The 19,054-nt window shown below is 47.4% G+C and overlaps 1 protein-coding gene across 1 annotated transcript; it reads right to left on the bottom strand.

The window, feature by feature from the left end:
* Positions 1-817: 817 nt before the first annotated feature.
* Positions 818-2,197, bottom strand: LOC100596511 (inosine-5'-monophosphate dehydrogenase 1-like). The gene is given in 1 exon segment (XM_012508851.2): positions 818-2,197. A coding segment is annotated over 1 exon segment (1,365 nt). The 5' UTR covers positions 2,183-2,197.
* Between the last annotated feature and the right edge of the window lie 16,857 nt (positions 2,198-19,054).

Here is a 19,054-nt window from a genome sequence, read left to right as displayed (position 1 = left end):
CTACCTTTCTTTCTTTCCCTCCCTTCCTTCCTTCCTTCCTTCCTTCCTTCCTTCCTTCCTTCCTTCCTCTTTCTTTCTTTCTTTTCTTTCTTTCAGCCTTGAGACCTGCTTGATTTATTCCAATTACTTAATACACAATGATGCAACTATGATCCCAAAGTGTGCAAAGTTAAAGCCTTCAACTGCAGCTGAGGAGAGGGCAGGAATGGTTCACTGGGGACGGTGATGAGTCAGGAATGACAGGCAGATGGCCATGACCAGGGCAGCCTCCTCCCCAGGGCCAGGGACGGGGAGTGGCCTGAGGAGCAGGACCCAAGGGTAGCCCAGGGCCAGGGAAGAGGGCAGAGACCTCCCCTTGGCCTAGGTTAGGAGCTCAGAAGTGCCACATGGCTGAGGGGGCAGCGGCCCAGGAAGAGCCAGAGGCAGGGCCAGGAGAGCACCATTTCCTGGGGGAGGGCTGGGGGCAGGGAGGTGCCCTACAGGAGAAACCAGGAGGGGCTGCCTGCCCCTGGGATGGGGGCGGGGCTGGAGTAGGCTGCAGCAAGAAAGACCTGAGGCAGGTGCAGAGCCTGAGAACCCGGCTGGCTGGGCTCAGGGGTCTTCCAGGGCAGCCTGGCCCAGGGAGCAGTCCTGACTCTGCAGGGGATGCCCAGCGAGGGCCTGGAGAGCCCTCAGGGCCTCCCCTCCTCTCTCCCTGGAAAGGAGCTGGGGAACCCGTAATGCAAATCTGTGGACCACTCAGTCATGGAGGGAGGTTGTGCCCGAAGGGGGACACTGGGGTGTGCCCCCTCCACCACCTCGGCCTCCACTGCTGTCCTCAGTACAGCCGCTTCTCGTAAGAGTGCAGACCATGGACGCCACCCTTGATCTGGGCTGACATGATCCACTTCTCAAACTTGAGCTCTCCTGAGTACATCATGGACCGAGGGACAGACAGGCTGTGGGCCCTGATATCCTGGCAGCCGTGCTGGATGCCCACTATGAGGTAGGACACGAACTTCTGAATGGACCCTTTGTCCTGGATGGAGCCCAAGACATCCTGCGCGATCTTCATCTTATCTCCCTTGCTGAAGTATCGTTTCTGGCTGCTGCTGCTCTTCTCCATGGCATCCAGCGAGCCCATGCCCTGGTACTTCTTCAGCCGCACCTCGTCTGAGAAGTACTCACCAGGGGCCTCCGTGGTGGTGGCCAGCAGGGAGCCCATCATCACTGTGGAGACTCCAAGGGCCAGGGCCTTGACTATGTGCCCCGCGGTCTGGATGCCGCCATTGGCTATGATGGGCACACCAGAGCGCCAGGCATACTCAGCCACCTTGTTCACAGCAGTGCCCTGGGACCGACCACAAGCCATCACTTCCCGGGTGACGCAGATGGAGCCGCAGCCCATGCCCACACACAGCCCGTCCACACCAGCGTCAATCAGGTTCTTGGCCTAGGCTGCTGTCACCACATTCCTGCCAATCACCTGGAGGTGGGGGTACTTCTGTTTGATGTAATGCATCATGGTGATCTGATACACCAAGTTCCCTTGGGACGAGTCCAAGACTATGACATCGACGCCCGCCTGGGTGAGCAGGTCCAGGCGATATTTGTCATCCTCACGGGTGCCCACAGCTGCCCCGCACAGCAGCTGCTTGTGGGAATCCTTGGAGGCCAGAGGGTAGTCTTGGTTCTTCTTCAGGTTGCTGCCGGTGATAATGGCCACCAGCTCATCACGATCGATGACGATAGGCAGCTTCCCTTTCTTGCTACGCTGCAGGATCTCATTTGCCTCTTTCAACGTCACACATGCTGGAGCCACCACCAGCTTGAGCCTTGGCGTCATCACCTCACTGAGGAGGGTGGTGTGGTCCTTCTCAGCAAGAAAGGTGATGTCTCGGGAAGTGACGATGCCCACCAGCTTGCTGCCCATGGTGCCCGTCTCAGTGATGGGGATGCCAGAGAAGCCATGCCGCATCTTGGCCTCCAGCACATCACCTACAGTGTGCGAGGGGCTCAGCACCATGGGGTCCGTGATGAAGCCCTGTTCAAACTTCTTGACCTTCCGTAGCTCCTTGGCCTGGAGCTCTGGGGTGCAGTTGTGGTGAATGAAACCAATATCTCCCATCAGAGCCATCGCGATGGCCATGTCAGCCTCTGTCACAGTGTCCATGGGGGAGGAGATCAGCAGTGTCTTCAGCATGATCTTCCGGGTCAGGGCTGAGGTCAGGTCCACCTCAGCTATGAAGTCTATGAGTCCTGGGAGAATCAGGAAGTCGTCCTAGGTGAGGCCTTAGGCGCTGGCGAAGAGCTGCTGCGCGATGAGCCCATCCTCGGGCATGTAGCCGGTGCCACCGCTGATCAGGTAGTCCACCACGCTGCCGCGAGACCCCGCGACCCGACAGAAACACCTGCTGGGCTGCCACCGCCGCCGCCGCTGGGATTTCAGGGTGAGCCACTGCACCTGGCCAAGAAGTTTATTTAAAAAAAAATGGCTGGACAAGGGGGCTGTAAATCCAGCACTTTGGGAGACTGAGGCAGGCGGATCACTTGAGTTCATGAGTTTGAGACCAGCCTGGCCAACATGGTGAAACTCCATCTCTACTAAAAATACAAAAACTAGCTGGGCGTGGTGGCAGGCGCCTATAATCCCAGCTACTGGGGAGGCTGAGGCAGGATAATCACTTGAACCCGGGAGGTAGAGGTTGCAGTGAGCTGAGATCGTGCCACTGCACTCCAGCCTGAGCAACGGAGCAAGACTCCATCTCAAAAAATAAAATAAATAAAATAAAATAAAATAAAAAATAGACAAGTAGCAAATTGGAAGAAAAACAATGTACCTCATCCTTCTCATGCTATCTTCCTACCACCTTCATACATTTCTGAAATGACTAACGTGGGGTTATATATAAATATAAAAATTGTACACAAATATTACCTACCAATTTTGTTGAGGAGTCTTCCATCAGTCATATTTTTTGACTCAAATACAACACAGTCTTGGCATAAAAACAAACACATAGGCATCAACTAATGATAGGAAAATAAAATGGCTTACAAAATGGAACAAATATTTTAAAAAAATTATTAGATAATTAGGCAACGTTTTTCCTCTGATCACAAATGTCCAGAAATGTCTTTAAAGACCATTACTGGCTGGTGGTGGCTCATGCCTGTAATCCCAGCACTTTGGGAGGCCGAGGCAGGCAGATCACTTGAGGCTAGGAGTTTACAGCCAGCCCGGGCAACATGGTGAAACCCTGTTACTACAAAAAAATACAAAAATTAGCCAGGTGTGGTGGTGTGCACTTGTAGTCCCAGCTACTGGGGGTGGGGCTGAGGTTAGAGGTTTTTTAGAGCCCAGGAGGTGCAGTTTGCCGTGAGACCTGTCTCAAAACAACAACCAAAAACCATTTCCAAGAAATAAATGCAATACATATTGTGATGTTCCTTCTCTGTGTGTGTATTCTTACCACCTATTTGTGTGTTTATTTATTGAAATAAAATTGCAGACATAAATTTTTCCCTGTTGGTTTTTTGTTTGTTTGCTTTCTGAGACAGAGTCTTGCTCTGTCGCCCAGGCTGGAGTGCAATGGCACGATCTCGGCTCACTGCAACCTCCGCCTCTCGGGCTCAAGCAATTCTCCTGCCTCATCCTCCCAAGTAGTTGGGATTACAGGTGCCCACCACCATGCCCGGCTAATCTTTTGTGTTTTTAGTAGAGATGGGATTTCACCATGTTGGCCAGGCTGGTTTTGAGCTCCTGACCTCAAAGATCCTCCTGCCTCAGCCTCCCAAAGTGCTGGGATTACAGGTGTTAGCCACTGCGCCTGGCCCCTATTGCTTAAATATAGTAATTTTATGAGAACTTATCTATTTTATTTTTGTGTCTATTAAAAACATCATTTTTGGCTGGGCATGGTGGCTCACACCTGTAATCATAGCACTTTGGGAGGCAGAGATGGGTGGATCACTTGAGGCCAGGAGTTCGAGACTAGTCTGAGCAACATGATGAAATCCTGTTTATACATAAAACTAGGGGCTGAGGTGAGAAAAAGAGGCTGAAACAAGCTGCTGCCCTCTGCTGCCTGGGACAGCAGCTTTTGTAACTCTCATACCCAGGAACCAGGCCAACATAAGACATGGTCACAAAACCGGAATCTGTGCCAAACATACAGGGCCATGACTGAATTCACAAAAACCCTAGATAAGGATGGTGAGAGCAGTGAGAAAGAAGGAAGGATATAGCAAAACAAAACAGAACAAAATTGCAAAACTTCCCACTTTAAGATGAATCTGCAAATAAATTTCCTCAACTTATTAAAATTAATTGTAGACAGGACAGATTCCTCACCACCAAAAAAAAAGAAAAAACCCAAAAAAACAAACAAAATAAAATCCTCCATAATTAGGAGGGTAATTCACTATAGATAAATGCAAAGAACAATCTTTAAAAGACTTTTTTCACAGATACTCTCAATCTAAGAAAAAACCAACAGAAATAAAAGGCTTCAACACAAGTATGCCTTGGATCCTCAAAGGGATAAAGGAAGAACAACAAATTGAATAAACGTAAAAAGATATCTGGTGCATTGGCTCATGCCGATAATCCCAGCACTGTGGGAGGCCAAGACAGGAGGATCATTTGAGGCCAGGGGTTTGAGAACAGCCTGGGAGATATAGTGAGACCCTGTCTCTAAATAAAGAAAGAAAGAACACATATTCTTTGATTCATCTCCCTCCGGGAAGTACAGCTCAATTTCTCTCTTCTTCAGTATTGCCTGGACTCAGTGACTCAATTCTAATGCATAGAATATGGAAAGGGAAAAATAGCAACTGCACAATGGAGATACCACCTTAACCAAGTGATCAAGTTAACCTAAATAATAATGTCAGACTGATATCTTATATCCCCTTATATGATGTGATGAGAAGGGCACTTTACCTCTGTAGCATTCTTCCCCAAAATCTATAACCCTGGCTTAACAGAAAACATCAGACAAAAACCTAAATTGAGGAACATTAGACAAAATAACCTGCCCAGTACTCTTTAAAAATGCCAGGGTCATGACACAATGAAAGACTGAGAAACAGTCATGGGTTTGAGACTTGACAACTAGATTCAACATGGTGTCTTGGATTGGATTCTGAACAGAAAAAAAAGAAGAAAAATTAAGGAAATCTGAATAAAGTTAATAGTATTATATCAAGTTTAGTTTCTTACTTTTGATAAATGTCTCAGAGTTATGCAAGACATTACGTAACTGTTAACATTAGGGAAAGCTGGGTGGAGGATAAACAAGAATTTGCTATGCTATCTCTGAAGCTCTTCTGTAAATCTAAAATTATTTCAAAATGAAAAGTTTAAAAATTAAAAATAAATGAATCAATTAGAAATCCTGGAAATAATTTCCTAAATGAAAAAGTAAGTTATTGGGAATAAACCCTCAATAAACTAGATATACATTATCTTAGATGGACATAGACAAACAGAGTGTTAGTGAATTAGAAGATGGTTCTAAGGAAGTGGCTTAGAGAACAGCATACAAATTGACCAGGCACAGTGTTTCACACTTGTAATCCTAGCACTTTGAGAGGCCGAGGTGGGCGAATCACCTGAGGTCAGGAGTTCGAGATCAGCCTGGACAACATGGTGAAACCCCATCTCTACTAAAAAATACAAAAATTAGCCAGACACAGTGGCGCATGCCTGTAATCCCAGCTACTCAGGAGGCTAAGGCTGAAGAATAGCTTGAACTGGGGAGGCAGAGGCTGCAGTGAGCTGAGATCACACCACCGCACTCCAGGCCAAGCAACCGAGCGAGACTCCATCTCAAAAAAACTGAAAAACAAAAAACAAAAATTGGCTGGGTGTAGTGGCAGGTGCCTGTAATCCTAGCTGCTCAGGAGGCTGAGGCAGGAGAATCACTTGAATCTGGGAGGTGGAGGTTGCAGTGAGCCGAGATCACACCATTATGCTCCAGCCTGGGTGACAGAGGAGACTCCACCTCAAAAAAAAAAGCGAGAACAACATAAAAAGATAGAAATTGAGTATAGTAAAAAGGCATGGAGGTTAGAAGTGGCATTATTGAAAATGGCAGAGTAGGGGATCCATTTCTCCCCAGAAACACTGAAAAACTTGGCAAAACCTGTCGGAATTCAACCTTATCAGAATGCTAGGAGATAGTTAAAAGTTTACAGCAACGGGCCGGGTGCGGTGGCTCATGCTTGTAATCCCAGCACTTTGGGAGGCCGAGGCGGATGGATCACCTGAGACCAGGAGTTCAAGATCAGCCTGACCAATATGGTGAAATGCTGTCTCTACTAAAAATAAAAAAATTTGCTGGGCGTGGTGGCGTGCGCCTGTAGTCCCAGCTACTTGGGAGGCTGAGGCAGGAGAATTGCTTGAACCTGGAAGGAGGAGGTTGCAGTGAGCCAAGATTGTGCCACTGCACTCCAGCCTGAGCGACAGAGTGACACTCCATCTCAAAAAAAAAAAAAACAAAACAAAACAAAAGTTTACAGCAACCAAACAAATGCTTAACCAACAGAAAGGCCACTGAAACAGCTAAGATTTTTGTGGTATTTTAGCTTACCTTAGCCCCATCCCCTCCTTAGAGAAGCAGTGATGTTAGAGCCAGCAGCTTGTGTTCCCTGTTCAGATACCTCGTTCTAGAGAGAGCAGAGTGGACCTTGTTCCTATAGAATAGGATTTTATTTATTTATTTATTTATTTTATTTTTTTTGGAGACTGAGTTTCACTTTTTCACTCAGGCTGGAGTGCAATGGTGTGATCTCAGCTCACTGCAGCCTCCGCCTCCCGGGTTCACACCATTCTCCTGCCTCAGCCTCCCAAGTAGCTGGAATTACAGGCTCCCGCCACCACGCCCAGATAATTTTTGTATTTTTAGTAGAGAGGGTGTTTCACCATGTTGGCCAGGCTGGTCTCAAACTCTTGACCTCAGGTGATCCACCCACCTTGGCCTTCCAAAGTACTAGGATTACAGGCGTGAGCCGCCATGCCGGCCCAGGATTTGTCTTTTGAACCTAACTAGGGTTTCTCTTTGTTGTAACTAACTTGGGACTCTACTAGGATAGAGCAGCTACACAGACTTTTCCTAGAAGCAATTAAGAACAAATGAATGAACTGCCATGGCCTGGGCAAAACAAACAATCAAAAAACAGCTAGATCAAACAACAGACATGTTGAAAGCCTGAGAGGAAAATCCAGAGAATGAGATTTTGGGGGAGAATAAGAGGTTTGAAAGTTTTCTATGTTTACTGGGGAATCTAGAAGGCCACACACATGCCAAGAGAAGGACACATGCTTAGAGAAAAACTGGGAAGACCATGAGTTTTCACCTCTGCCTGATTTTTAGACTCAGTGCAAGCAAGAAGTGGAGGTTAAGGCAGAGTTGCAAACAGCATGGCTAAACATAGAAGGAGTGATCCAACATAGAGCCAATCTGCAAAGGCCTGGAAAATTTTCTTTTCTTTTCTACTGCTTTTTTCCCTCCCTTGTTTCCTTTTCTCCAGGCATTTAAGGAAACATCTGTCAAACCACAATAAAAAAATATGGTTATGTAAGAGAAGGTTCTGGCTTTTTTTTCTTTTTTTGAAGGCTGGGTCTCGCTCTGTTGCCCATGCTGGAGTGCAGTGGTGTGATCTCGGCTCAACCTCTGCCTCCCAGGCTCAAGCAATTCTTGTGTCTCAGTGAATAGCTGGGACTACAGGCCCCCACTACCATGCCCGGCTAATTTTTTGTATTTTAGTAGAGACAGGGTTTCACCATGTTGCCCAGGGTGGTCTTGAACTCCTGAGTTCAGTCAATCCACCTGCCTTGGCCTACCAAAGTGCTAGCATTGCAGGCGTGAGCCACAGTGCCCGGTTGGTCCTTGCTTTTAAGAAGCCAACACTGGGCCGGGCGCGGTGGCTCACGCCTGTAATCCCAGCACTTTGGGAGGCCCGAGGCAGGCGGATTACGAGGTCAGGAGATCGAGACCATCCTGGCTAACATGGTGAAACCCCGTCTCTACTAAAAATACGAAAAAAAAAAATTAGCTGGAAATTAGCTGGGCATGGTGGCGGGTACCTGTAGTCCCAGCTACTCGGGAGGCCGAGGCAGGAGAATGGCGTGAACCTGGGAGGCGGAGCTTGCATTGAGCTGAGATCATGCCACTGCACTCCAGCCTGGGTGACAGAGCAAGACTCTGTCTCAAAAAAAAAAAAAAAAAAGAAATGAACACTGAAATACAGTACTTAAGAGTTTTCAACTTTCCAACATTCTAATATTTCCAATTTCTTGTCAGAAAAGTGAAAAAGATTCATTCCTTTAGCAATCATTTCTTAGGCCCTACAGTGTGATATGTGTGGTGGGTGAGCAGAGATGTGACCTGGTTCTCCTCCCTGTCCTTAAGGAGCTCATAGACTAGTAGGGAACCCATCCAACTAAAGCACTTGATAGTCTAAGGACCATAAGGAGTATGAACAGAGCTGTGGGAGCTCAGCAGAGGAAGACGATCAAGAATGGCGCCTTAAAAGAAGTCACATAGCCGGGCGCGGTGGCTCACGCCTGTAATCCCAGCACTTTGGGAGGCCGAGGCGGGTGGATCACGAGGTCACGAGATCGAGACCATCCTGACTAACACAGTGAAACCCCGTCTCTACCAAAAATACAAAAACAATTAGCCATGCATGGTGGCGGGCGCTTATAGTCCCAGCTACTCGGGAGGCTGAGGCAGGAGAATGGCGTGAACCCAGGAGGTGGAGCTTGCAGCGAGCTGAGATCGCGCCACTGCACTCCAGCCTGGGCGACAGAGCGAAACTCCGTCTCAAAAAAAAAAAAAAAAAAAAAAAGAAGTCACATAGGCCTAATGTGGTGGCTCACATCTGTAATCCCAGCACTTTGGGAGGCCGAGGCGGGTGGATCACCTGAGGTCAGGAGTTTTGAGGCCAGCTTGGCCAACATGGCAAAACCGCCTCTCTACTAAAAATACAAAAATTAGTCGGACATGGTGGTGGGCACCTGTAATCCCAGTTACACGAGAGGCTGAGGCAGAGGAATGGCTTGAACCCGGGAGCTGGAGGTTGCAGTAAGCCGAGGTTGCGCCACTGCACTCCTGCCTGGGTGACAGAGCGAGAGACTCCATCTCAAAAAAAAAGAAGTCACATAAGCAAATAAGAGTGTAGAGGATTTTAAGAGAGAAATGGGTAGAACTAGCTTTGATTAGAAGAGTGAAGAAGGGCCAGGCATAATGGCAGGTGCCTGTAGTCCCAGCTGTTTGGGAGGCTGAGGTCGGAGGATCACTTGAACCAAGGAGGTCAAGGCTGTAGTGAGCTAGGATCTCTCCACTGCACTCCATCCTAGGCAACAGGCAAGTCTCTGTCTCAAGAAAAAAAAAGAAGAGTGAAGGAGACTGGTTGCTAATTGTTCCCCAATATCCCCACCTTTTAGTAATAGATTCCCCCTGAATTTTTTTTTTTTTTTTTACTTTTTGAGATGGAGTCTCACTCTGTTGCCCAGGCTGGAGTGCAATGGCGTGATCTTGGCTCACTGCAACCTCTACTTCCTGGGTTCAAGTGATTCTCCTGCCTCAGCCTCCTGAGTAGCTGGGATTACAGGCACCCACTACCATGCCCGGCTAATTTTTGTGTTTTTAGTTGAGACGGGGTTTCACCATGTTGGCCAGGCTGTATTCACTCTCCTGACCTCAAGTGATCCACCTGCCTTGGTCTCCCAAAGTGCTGCGATTACAGGCGTGAGCCACTGCTCCTGGCCCTCCCCCTGAGTTTAGCTGAGTGCTTGCCAGCTGCAGCTCTCTCTTGCATCTAGATATGACCATGAGACAATACTCTGGCCAAAGGGAAAGTGATGTTGGCAACTTTCAGATCATGCCTTAATAAGAAGCTGCTTGCCCTTTGCTTTCCCCCCTTTAAGATGTATGGGAGGTGAGTCAGCTCTGATCCTGTGACAAGTGTAACACCATGGAGGATGGCAAAGCAACGAGATGGAAGAAATGAGTCCCAGAGGGCCTAGGGGGACAGAGTCCCTGACTGGCCCTGTATAATCTGCCATCTTAGACTTTTACCTGGGAGAAAAACAGAACTTTTTTTTTTTTTTTTTCTGAGACGGAGTTTCTCTCTTGTTGCCCAGGCTAGAGTGCAATGGTGCAATCTTGGCTCACTGCAACCTCCTCCTCCTAGGTTCAAGTGATTCTCCTGCCTCAGCCTTCTGTGTAGCTGGGATTACAGGCACCTGCCACCACACCTGGCTAATTTTTGTATTTTTAGTAGAGACGGTTTCACCATGTTGGCCAGGCTGGTCTCAAACTCCTGAGTTCAGGTTATCCACCTGCCTCGGCCTCCCAAAGTGCTGGGATTACCAGCATGAGCCACCGTGCCCAGCCGAGAAAAACAGAACTTCTACCTTGAAAAAGCCACTGATAATTTTGTCTCTGTCTGGTCAATATCCTAACTAATGAAAACAGGAAGAAAAAAAAGGCAATAAGAATATAAAACCTGTTGGCCAGGTTCAGTGGCTCATGCCTGTAATTCCAGCACTTTGGGAGGCTGAGGCAGGCGGATCACAAGGTCAAGAGATCGAGACCATCCTGGCCAACATGGTGAAACCCCGTCTCTACTAAAAATACAAAAATTAGCTGGGCGTGGTGGCACGCACCTGTAGTCCCAGCAACTCAGGAGGTTGAGGCAGGAGAATTGCTTGAACCTTGGAGGCAGAGGTTGCAGTGAGCTGAGATCATGCCACTGCACTCTAGCCTGGCAACAGAGGGAGGCTCCGTCTCAAAAAAAAAAAAAATAAATAAAATAAAAAATAAAACCTGCTTAGAAAACCAAACTCTCTCAAACTCTCTCTCTTTTTTTTTTTTTTTTTTTTTTTTGAGGTGGGGTCTCCCTCTGTTGCCCAGGCTGGAGTGCAGTGGCACAATTATAGCTTACTGCAGCCTCGACCTCCTGGGCCTAAACAATCCTCCTACTTCAGCCTCCGGAATAGCTGGGACTACAAGCACATGCCACCACACCCAGCTAACTTTTTAATTTTGTAGAGACGGGGTCTCACTATATATTGGCCAGCATGGTCTACAACTCCTGGCTTCAGATCCTCCCGCCTGGACTTCCCAAAACACTAGGATTACAGGCACAAGAGGCATGAGCCAGCAGACCAGGCCTCTTCTCTCTCGGTTTTCCTTCCCTTTCTTCTAACCCTTCTTTTCCTGTAGTCTACCTAAAGGGACACACACACACACACACACACACACACACAGACACAGATTTGCTCCTCCATATTTCACTGGTTCCAGATTTTTAGCACCAGATATATAGACAGATTTACATCTTCTTGTTTTTCCTGTCAATCCAGCCTCCTGTGAAACAGCCTGTAAGAATGAAAACCATTTCCTCCCTCAAAAAGCTCTCTCCTGGCCGGGCGCGGTGGCTCACGCCTGTAATACCAGCACTTTGGGAGGCTGAGGCGGGTGGATCACAAGGCCAGGAGATCGAGACCATCCTGGCGAACACGGTGAAACCCTATCTCTACTAAAAACACAAAAAATTAGCCAGGCGTGGTGGCGGGTGCCTGTAGTCACAGCTACTCGGGAGGCTGAGGCAGGAGAATGGCGTGAACCCGGGAGGCAGAGCTTGCCGTGAGCCGAGATCATGCCACTGCACTCCAGCCTGGGCGACAGAGCAAGACTCTGTCTCAAAAAAAAAAAAAAAAAAACTCTCTCCTAGGGCCAGGCGCGGTGGCTCACGCCTGTAATCCCAGCACTTTGGGAGGCCAAGGCTGGTAGATCACAAGATCACGAGTTCGAGACCAGCCTGGCAAATATGGTGAAACCCCGTCTCTACTAAAAATACAAAAAAATTAGCCAGGCATGGTGGCACATGCCTCTAATCCCACCTACTTCAGAAGCTGAGGCAGGAGAATTGCTGGAACCCCGGAGGCAGAGGTTGCAGTGAACCAAGATCGCCCCACTGCACTCCAGCCTGGGCGACAGAGTGAGACTCCATCTCAAAAAAAAAAAAAACTCTCTCCAGGGCACAGTGAGGCAGTTGACAGCTGGCCAGACAGTGGACAGACACATCTATTCACTCATAGTAGACAGAAGGGTATTGCTTTCTTTGTACAATCATATTTGAAGGGAATAGAGGGGTTGTGTTGTTCTTGGGAAGCTTTGTATCTTTCCATAAAGGATATTTTGAGGAAGTCTTAAATGTGGAGATCACAAATGCTTTATGCTCCCTTTTCCATCAAAATTTCTTCCTTGTTTACATTCCCTTACAGGGTGGAATGGATAACTATTGTTTTGGCTTTCCTGGTATCTGCGCACCCTTCTTTTGATAGAGAATCCTGATTATACTCTTAATTTCAGGCTATGTGGTTTGACTGGGGACGACCTGGCCATTACTCTAGGATTGGATATGTAATCTAGTTCTTTCCAAAGCTGGAACTATTGGGAACAAAGCTCCATAGTGCTGGGGCTACTATACTAGAAGAATGTAAGGCTGGAGCTGCTGGTATCAGCTTGCCATTTGGTAGGGGAGCCTGTCTAAGAATGAAGTCAACACTGAGAAACATAGACCCAAGAGATAGAAGCCAATCCTGATGACACTGTCTGGGAAGCTCCTTCAGTTTGAGTAGAGCTTCTGTCATTGGAAACCAAATACCTTTTGACTAATCCACAAGGGATATAAAAACTATTTGTCAGCTCTCTAAATGACATTTTGGCAGATGATATGCCTACCCAGATTTTGATGAATGTAATTAAGTTTCATCTTATTCCAGAAAGTATTGATGGTCCCTTCTAGCAAGAAGGTCCCTCCTTTGTGTTTTATTTTGCTATAAGAAAAAAAGGCAGGCTGGGCGCAGTGGCTCACGCCTGTAATCCCAGCACTTTGGAAGGCTGAGGTGGGCGGATCACAAGGTCAGGAGATCGAGATCATCCTGGCTAATATGGTGAAATCCCATCTCTACTAAAAATAAAAAATAAAAATTTAGCCAGGTGTGGTGGCGGGCGCCTGTAGTCCCAGCTACTCGGGAGGCTGAGGCAGGAGAATAGTGTAAACCCAGCAGGTGGAGCTTGCCGTGAGCTGATATCACACCACTGCACTCCAGCCTGGGCGACAGAGCGAGACTCTGTCTCAAAAAAAAGAAAAGAAAAGAAAAGAAATTTAAAAAGGCATCAATTGGGGTTTAAGTTTGTTGGTATTGACAGGGTTTCACTCTATAGCCCAGGCTAAAGGGTGATGGCATATCACAGCTCACTGCAGCTTCCACCTCCTGGGCTCAAGGGATCCTCCTGCTTAGCCTCCCCAGTAGCTGCGATTACAGGTGCACACCCCCATGCCCAGCTAAATTTTTTTTGTATTTTTTTGTAGAAATGGGAGCCTTACTATGTTGCCAAGCTGGTCTTGAACTCCTCTGCTCAAGAAATTCTCCTGGCTGGGCGCGGTGTCTCAAGCCTGTAATCCCAGCACTTTGGGAGGCCGAGGCGGGCGGATCACGAGGTCAGGATATCGAGACCATCCTGGCTAACACGGTGAAACCCCGTCTCTACTAAAAATACAAAAAATTAGCCGGGCGTGTTGGCGGGTGCCTGTAGTCCCAGCTACTCGGGAGGCTGAGGCAGGAGAATGGCGTGAACCCGGGAGGCAGAGCTTGCAGTGAGCTGAGATCGCGCCACTGAACTCCAGCCTGGGTGACAGAACGAGACTCCGTCTCAAAAAAAAAAGAAATTCTCCTGCCTGGGCCTCCCAAAGTGCTGAGATTACAGGTGTGAGCCACCATGTCCATCCACATTTAGGGTCTCTGGCACATACTAACAGAGAGACTCTGAACAAATCTGGGGAATATATCTGAACGTTGGTTTCCTTATCTGTCAAATGGATATGTGATCTAGGGAGACCTCTCTTCCTTTTCATGGCCTGTTTTTTTGTTTGTTTGTTTTCTTTTTTTTTTTTTTTTTGAGACAGAGTCTCACTCTGTCGCTCAGGCTAGAGTGCAGTGGCACAATCTTGGTTCACTGCGACCTCCACCTCCCAGGTTCAAGTGATTCTTGTGCCTCAACCGCCTGAGTAGCCCAGCTAATTTTTTTTTTTTATTTTTTTTTTAGTAGAGACGGGGTTTCACCATGTTGGCCAGGCTGGTCTTGAGCTCCTGACCTCAAGTGATCCTCCCACCTTGGCCTCGCAAAGTGCTGGGATTACAGGTGTGAGCCACCGTTCCTGGCCTGGTTCTGTTTTGAAACTTGGAGTGGAGTGGAGAAGATACTGTCATATTGTCCTCTAAAGATACTAATTTACGGCCGGGCGTGGTGGCTCATGTCTGTAATCCCATCATTTTGGGAGGCCAAGGCAGGCAGATCACTTGAGGTAAGGAGTTTGAGACCAGCCTGGCCAACATGGTGAAGCCCCGTCCCGTCACTACTAAAAATACAAAAAAATTAGCTGAGTGTGGTGATGGCTGTCTGTAATCCCAGCTGCTCCGCAGGCTGAGGCAGGAGAATCGCTTGAACCCGGGAGGCGGAGATTGCAAGGAGCCGAGGTTGCGCCACTGTACTTCAGGCTGGGTGACAGATTGAGACAACGTCTCAAAAAAAAAAAAATTCTAATTTACATTTTTACATTTTCCTTGTAAATGAGAGTGCCCATTTCCCCACATCCTAGACAATACCAAGAATTGTCAATTTCTTTTTTTTTCCTTTTCCTTTTCTTTTTCCTTTCCTTTTCCTTCCTTCCTTTTTTAGCAGTCTAGCTGTACAGGGATTAAAATATGCCAGGGATTTAATTTCTCTAATTACTTGGAAGACCATCTGTGCCCCGCTTTGACGCAGGAGTCCCTGCTCTGCCCAGAGAACCATGTGGTGCTCTGCCAAAGCCCCTTTTCTCCAGGCTTGCCTACTCCTCATCCCCTACCAATTGGCTATGGGATCACTTTTGTCAGAGAGTAGGACTGGGAGATGGAGCTCTAGACAGAAATCCTCCCCGCACAGCTGTGCCCCTGATACTCTGGGGACTGACAATCATCAGAGGACCATTTGACATCAGCCACCAGTGGTCACCAGCCAGTTTCCAAGAGCTGCGTCTGGGCAGAAACCTACTGTTTTTTGCTTTACTTCTGTTTGTTGCAGTTGTTTACCTACTGTTTTCTGCTTTTCATTATAGAGAATAATTTTGTTGCTGTTGTTGTTGTTGTTTTTGAGAGTCTCACTCTGTTGCCCAGGCTGGAGTGCAGTGGCATGATCTTGGCTCACTGCAACCTCTGACGCCTGGGTTCAAGAGATTCTCTGGCCTCAGCCTCCCATGTAGCTGTGATTACAGGCATGTGCCACCACACCGGCTAATTTTTGTATTTCTTTTAGTACAGATGGGGTTTTACCATGTTGGCCAGGCTGGTCTCAAGCTCCTGACCTCAAGCGATCCCCCCACCTCAGCCTCCCAAAATGCTGGGATTACAGGCGTGAGCCACTGCGCACAGCCAAGAATAAATTTTAACTGGATAAACATGCCCTCTTTACTAGAATTCTGCTATAATGTCATTAACCTGTATTTAAGCATAAGAAAAATACTCCCATGCTCACCCTGATGACTCAGCCTTGAACTCAAGTCAGGTCTGCTGAAGGGAGATAAAACTGCAAAAGTCTCCATGGTGAACGTGGGGGGCACTTTACTCCTTGGGTGCCTGTAGTCTCAGCTACTTGGGAAACAACAGCAACAAAAATTATTCTCTATAATGAAAAGCCACAAGCAAAAATTGGTTTTTCAGATTCCTATTTACTGTCTAGAATGAGACAGACTTACTACAGGCTGTTTGGGAAGAGGAGAAAGTTGATTTAAGTTATTGTATCCTATTTTTTTTTTTTTTTTAAATGGAGTCTCGCTCTATCGCCCAGGCTGGAGTGCAGTGGCGCGATGTTGGCTCACTGTAACCTCCACATCCCGGGTTCACGCCATTCTCCTGCTTCAGCTTCCCAAGTAGCTGGGAGTACAGGCGCCCAGCACCACGCCCGGCTAATTTTTGTATTTTTAGTGGAGACGGGGTTTCACCGTGTTAGCCAGGATCGTCTCAATCTCCTGACCTCGTGATCCGCCCGCCTCAGCCTCCCAAAGTGTTGGGATTACAGGCGTGACCGTTGTGCATCCTTTTATTTTTAGCTATTGAGCAGCAATTTCCCTTCAATTTCATCTACCCCTCCTCACTCTCTGAAGAATCTTTGAGAGACGAATAAAAGAGAGCTAAAGATGAGGGCCAGAGGAGAAAAAGAAAAAGGTCGCCTCAAAAAGTGGCCTGCTTTTCTTATCAATGTCTTTTTCTTGTCTATCATTATTGATTCTACCCAGCAATTTCTCTGCCTGATCTGCAGCCCACCTCCTTATCTGCAGACATCCAGAGTGCCCCTTCTTTGCCGGAGTAAGTCATGTACCTTAGTTGAGAGCTCCCGTTGGGACATAAAGTCCATTCATTCAGTGAGGCCTTGCTCTTCTCTGTGATCAGCACAGAACTCAGCTCTTGGCCTTGCCAGTAGCAGCAGCAGTCAGAGGTAAAGCGGCCTTGGGAAAGAAGTGATTCTGACTCCTTTATTATGTAGGTGAGGAGACTGAGACTACCCCTTCTCTCATCAAGAAGGGAAGGCATCTTTGGGCCTCAGTGGCAAAAAGGTCAGGAGAGTGGGTAGTGGGGTACTGTTGTTTGGAGCACCCAGTTTTGGAGTCAGACCGACTTGGGTTGAAAGCCAGTGATCCTGAGTAATAACTTCCACTCTCTAAACGTGTTTCCTTCGTTGCAAATTGGGGTTAATAATATTGTGTTCGTTACAGGACTATTAAGAGAACTGAATGCACAGAGAGATATAAAATACTACGCTTGGAACAAAAGAAGTATTTTAAAAGTCGTTAATATTATGCATTTCATTTTTTTTCCTTTTTTTCCCCTTCTAATCAATGTCAGAAAAATTAAGGAAATAGGAAGTCACTTCCAAGGGAGCTCTGGCTGCTCTGCAAACCTGTTAGTTAGCTATGATATCCAAGCTACTCAAGAGACCCAGAGCAAGTTGTTACTTCTTTCTACTGATTGGGAAACTAAAGAATAGAAGAAATGTAATTGTCTGCCTTGCGTAATGGCATGGTGTAAAATAATAAGAAATATGCGTATTGGTCTTTGACCATGGTTCCTGTCTGACACAGAGCTTCTAAGAACTGTGTAATTTTCTGAGTGATTGGAGCTTCTGATATAGAGCTCCTAAATCTCTTGGAATTTCAGTTGATAGAAGTCCATTTTGCTCTGAAGCAACTCTGTGAGCTCCTGGATGGGGGCTAACCACCAGAAAGACCAAGTCATAATTTGAAGCTTGGAACTTTCACCCCTACCTCCCATTTTCTGGAGAGGAGAGAGGGCTGGAAATGGCATTAATAATCAGTCATGGCCAGGCACAGTGGCTCACGCCTGTAATCACAACACTTTGGGAGGCCAAGGTGGGCAGATCACTTGAGGTCAGGAGTTCTAGACTAGCCTAGCCAACATGTCTCTACTAAACCCTGTCTCTACTAAAAATAGCAAAAAATAGAAAAAAAAAATTAGCTGGGTGTGGTGGCGTGAGCCTGTAGTCCCAGTCACTCAGGAGGGTGAGGCAGGAGAATCACTTGAACCCGAGAGGCGGAGGTTGCAGTGAGCCGAGATTGCACCACTGCACTCCAGCCTGGGCAACAGAGTGAGACTCCGCCTCAAAAAAAACAAAAACAAACAAAAACTAGCCAGTCATGGTAGCAAGTGCCTGTAGTCCCAGCTACTCGGGTGGTTGAGGCACAAGAATCACTTGAACCCGGGAGGCAGAGGTTGCAGGGAGCCGAGACTGCGCCACTGCACTCCAGCCTGGGTGACAGAGTGAAACTTTGTCTTAAAGAAAAAAAAAAATCAGTCATGCCTACATGATGGAGCCTTCATAAAAATCCCAAAGGTGGCCGGGCACGGTGGCCCACGCCTGTAATCCCAGCACTTTGGGAGGCCAGGGTGGCTGGATCACCTGAGGTCAGGAGTTCACGACTGTCCTGGCCAATATGGTGAAACCCTGTCTCTACTAAAAATACAAAAAATTAGCTAAGCCTGGTGGCGGGCGCCCGTAGTCCCAGCTACTCGGGAGGCTGAGGTAGGAGAATGGCCTGAACCCGGGAGGCGGAGCTTGCAGTGAGCTGAGATCACACCACTGCACTCCAGCCTGGGCAACAGAGCGAGACTCCGTCTCAAAAAAAAAAAAAATTAGCCATGCGTGGTGGCTGGTGCCTGTAATCCCAGTTACTCAGGAGGCTGAGGCAGGAGAATCACTTGAACCCGGGAGGCAGAGGTTGCAGTGAGCCGAGATCATGCCACTGCACTGCAGCCTGGGCGACAGAGGACAAAGCAAGACTACGTCTCAAAAAAAAAAAAAAAAACCAAAAAAAAAACCAAAGGTACAGTTTTTGGGTTGGGGAACACATCCATGTGCTGGGAGGATGGTACATACCAGCTCCACAGGGACAGAAGCACCCGTGCTAAGGACCTTTCAAGACCTTGTCCTATGTATCTCTTCATGTGTCTGTCCATCTGTATCCTTTGTAATATCCTTTGTAATAAACCAATAGATGTAATAAAATGTTTCCCTGAGTTCTGTGAGCCTCCCTAGCAAGTTAACTAGGAGGGAGTCATGGGAACTCCCAATTTATAGCCAGAAATTCTGGAGGCCCAAACTTGCAACTGGCATCTGAGGTGCAGGGCAGTCTGGTGGGACTGAGCCCTTAAGGTGTGTGATCTAATTCTAACTTCATGTAGATAGTATCAGAATTGAACTGAATTATATGACACCCAGTTGGTGTCCACTGGAGAACTGCCTGGTGTATGGGAGAAAAAAAACCCATACATCTTGTTACAGAAGTGTTCTATGTTAAGAGTATAGTAGGAGAAAACAGTTTGTTAAGTTTGTTTTTCCCAGTACACACATGGTGTAACAGAAAAAGCGTGGGTTTTGAAAGTAGGGTTTTGATCTGAATTCAAATGCTGGCTATGCTGCCTAGTTGCTTTGTGATCTTG

Source organism: Nomascus leucogenys, chromosome 8 (genome assembly GCF_006542625.1).
Source record: "Nomascus leucogenys isolate Asia chromosome 8, Asia_NLE_v1, whole genome shotgun sequence".
Classification (NCBI taxonomy): domain Eukaryota; kingdom Metazoa; phylum Chordata; class Mammalia; order Primates; family Hylobatidae; genus Nomascus; species Nomascus leucogenys.
This window is presented reverse-complemented; position numbering and strand designations above follow the sequence as displayed.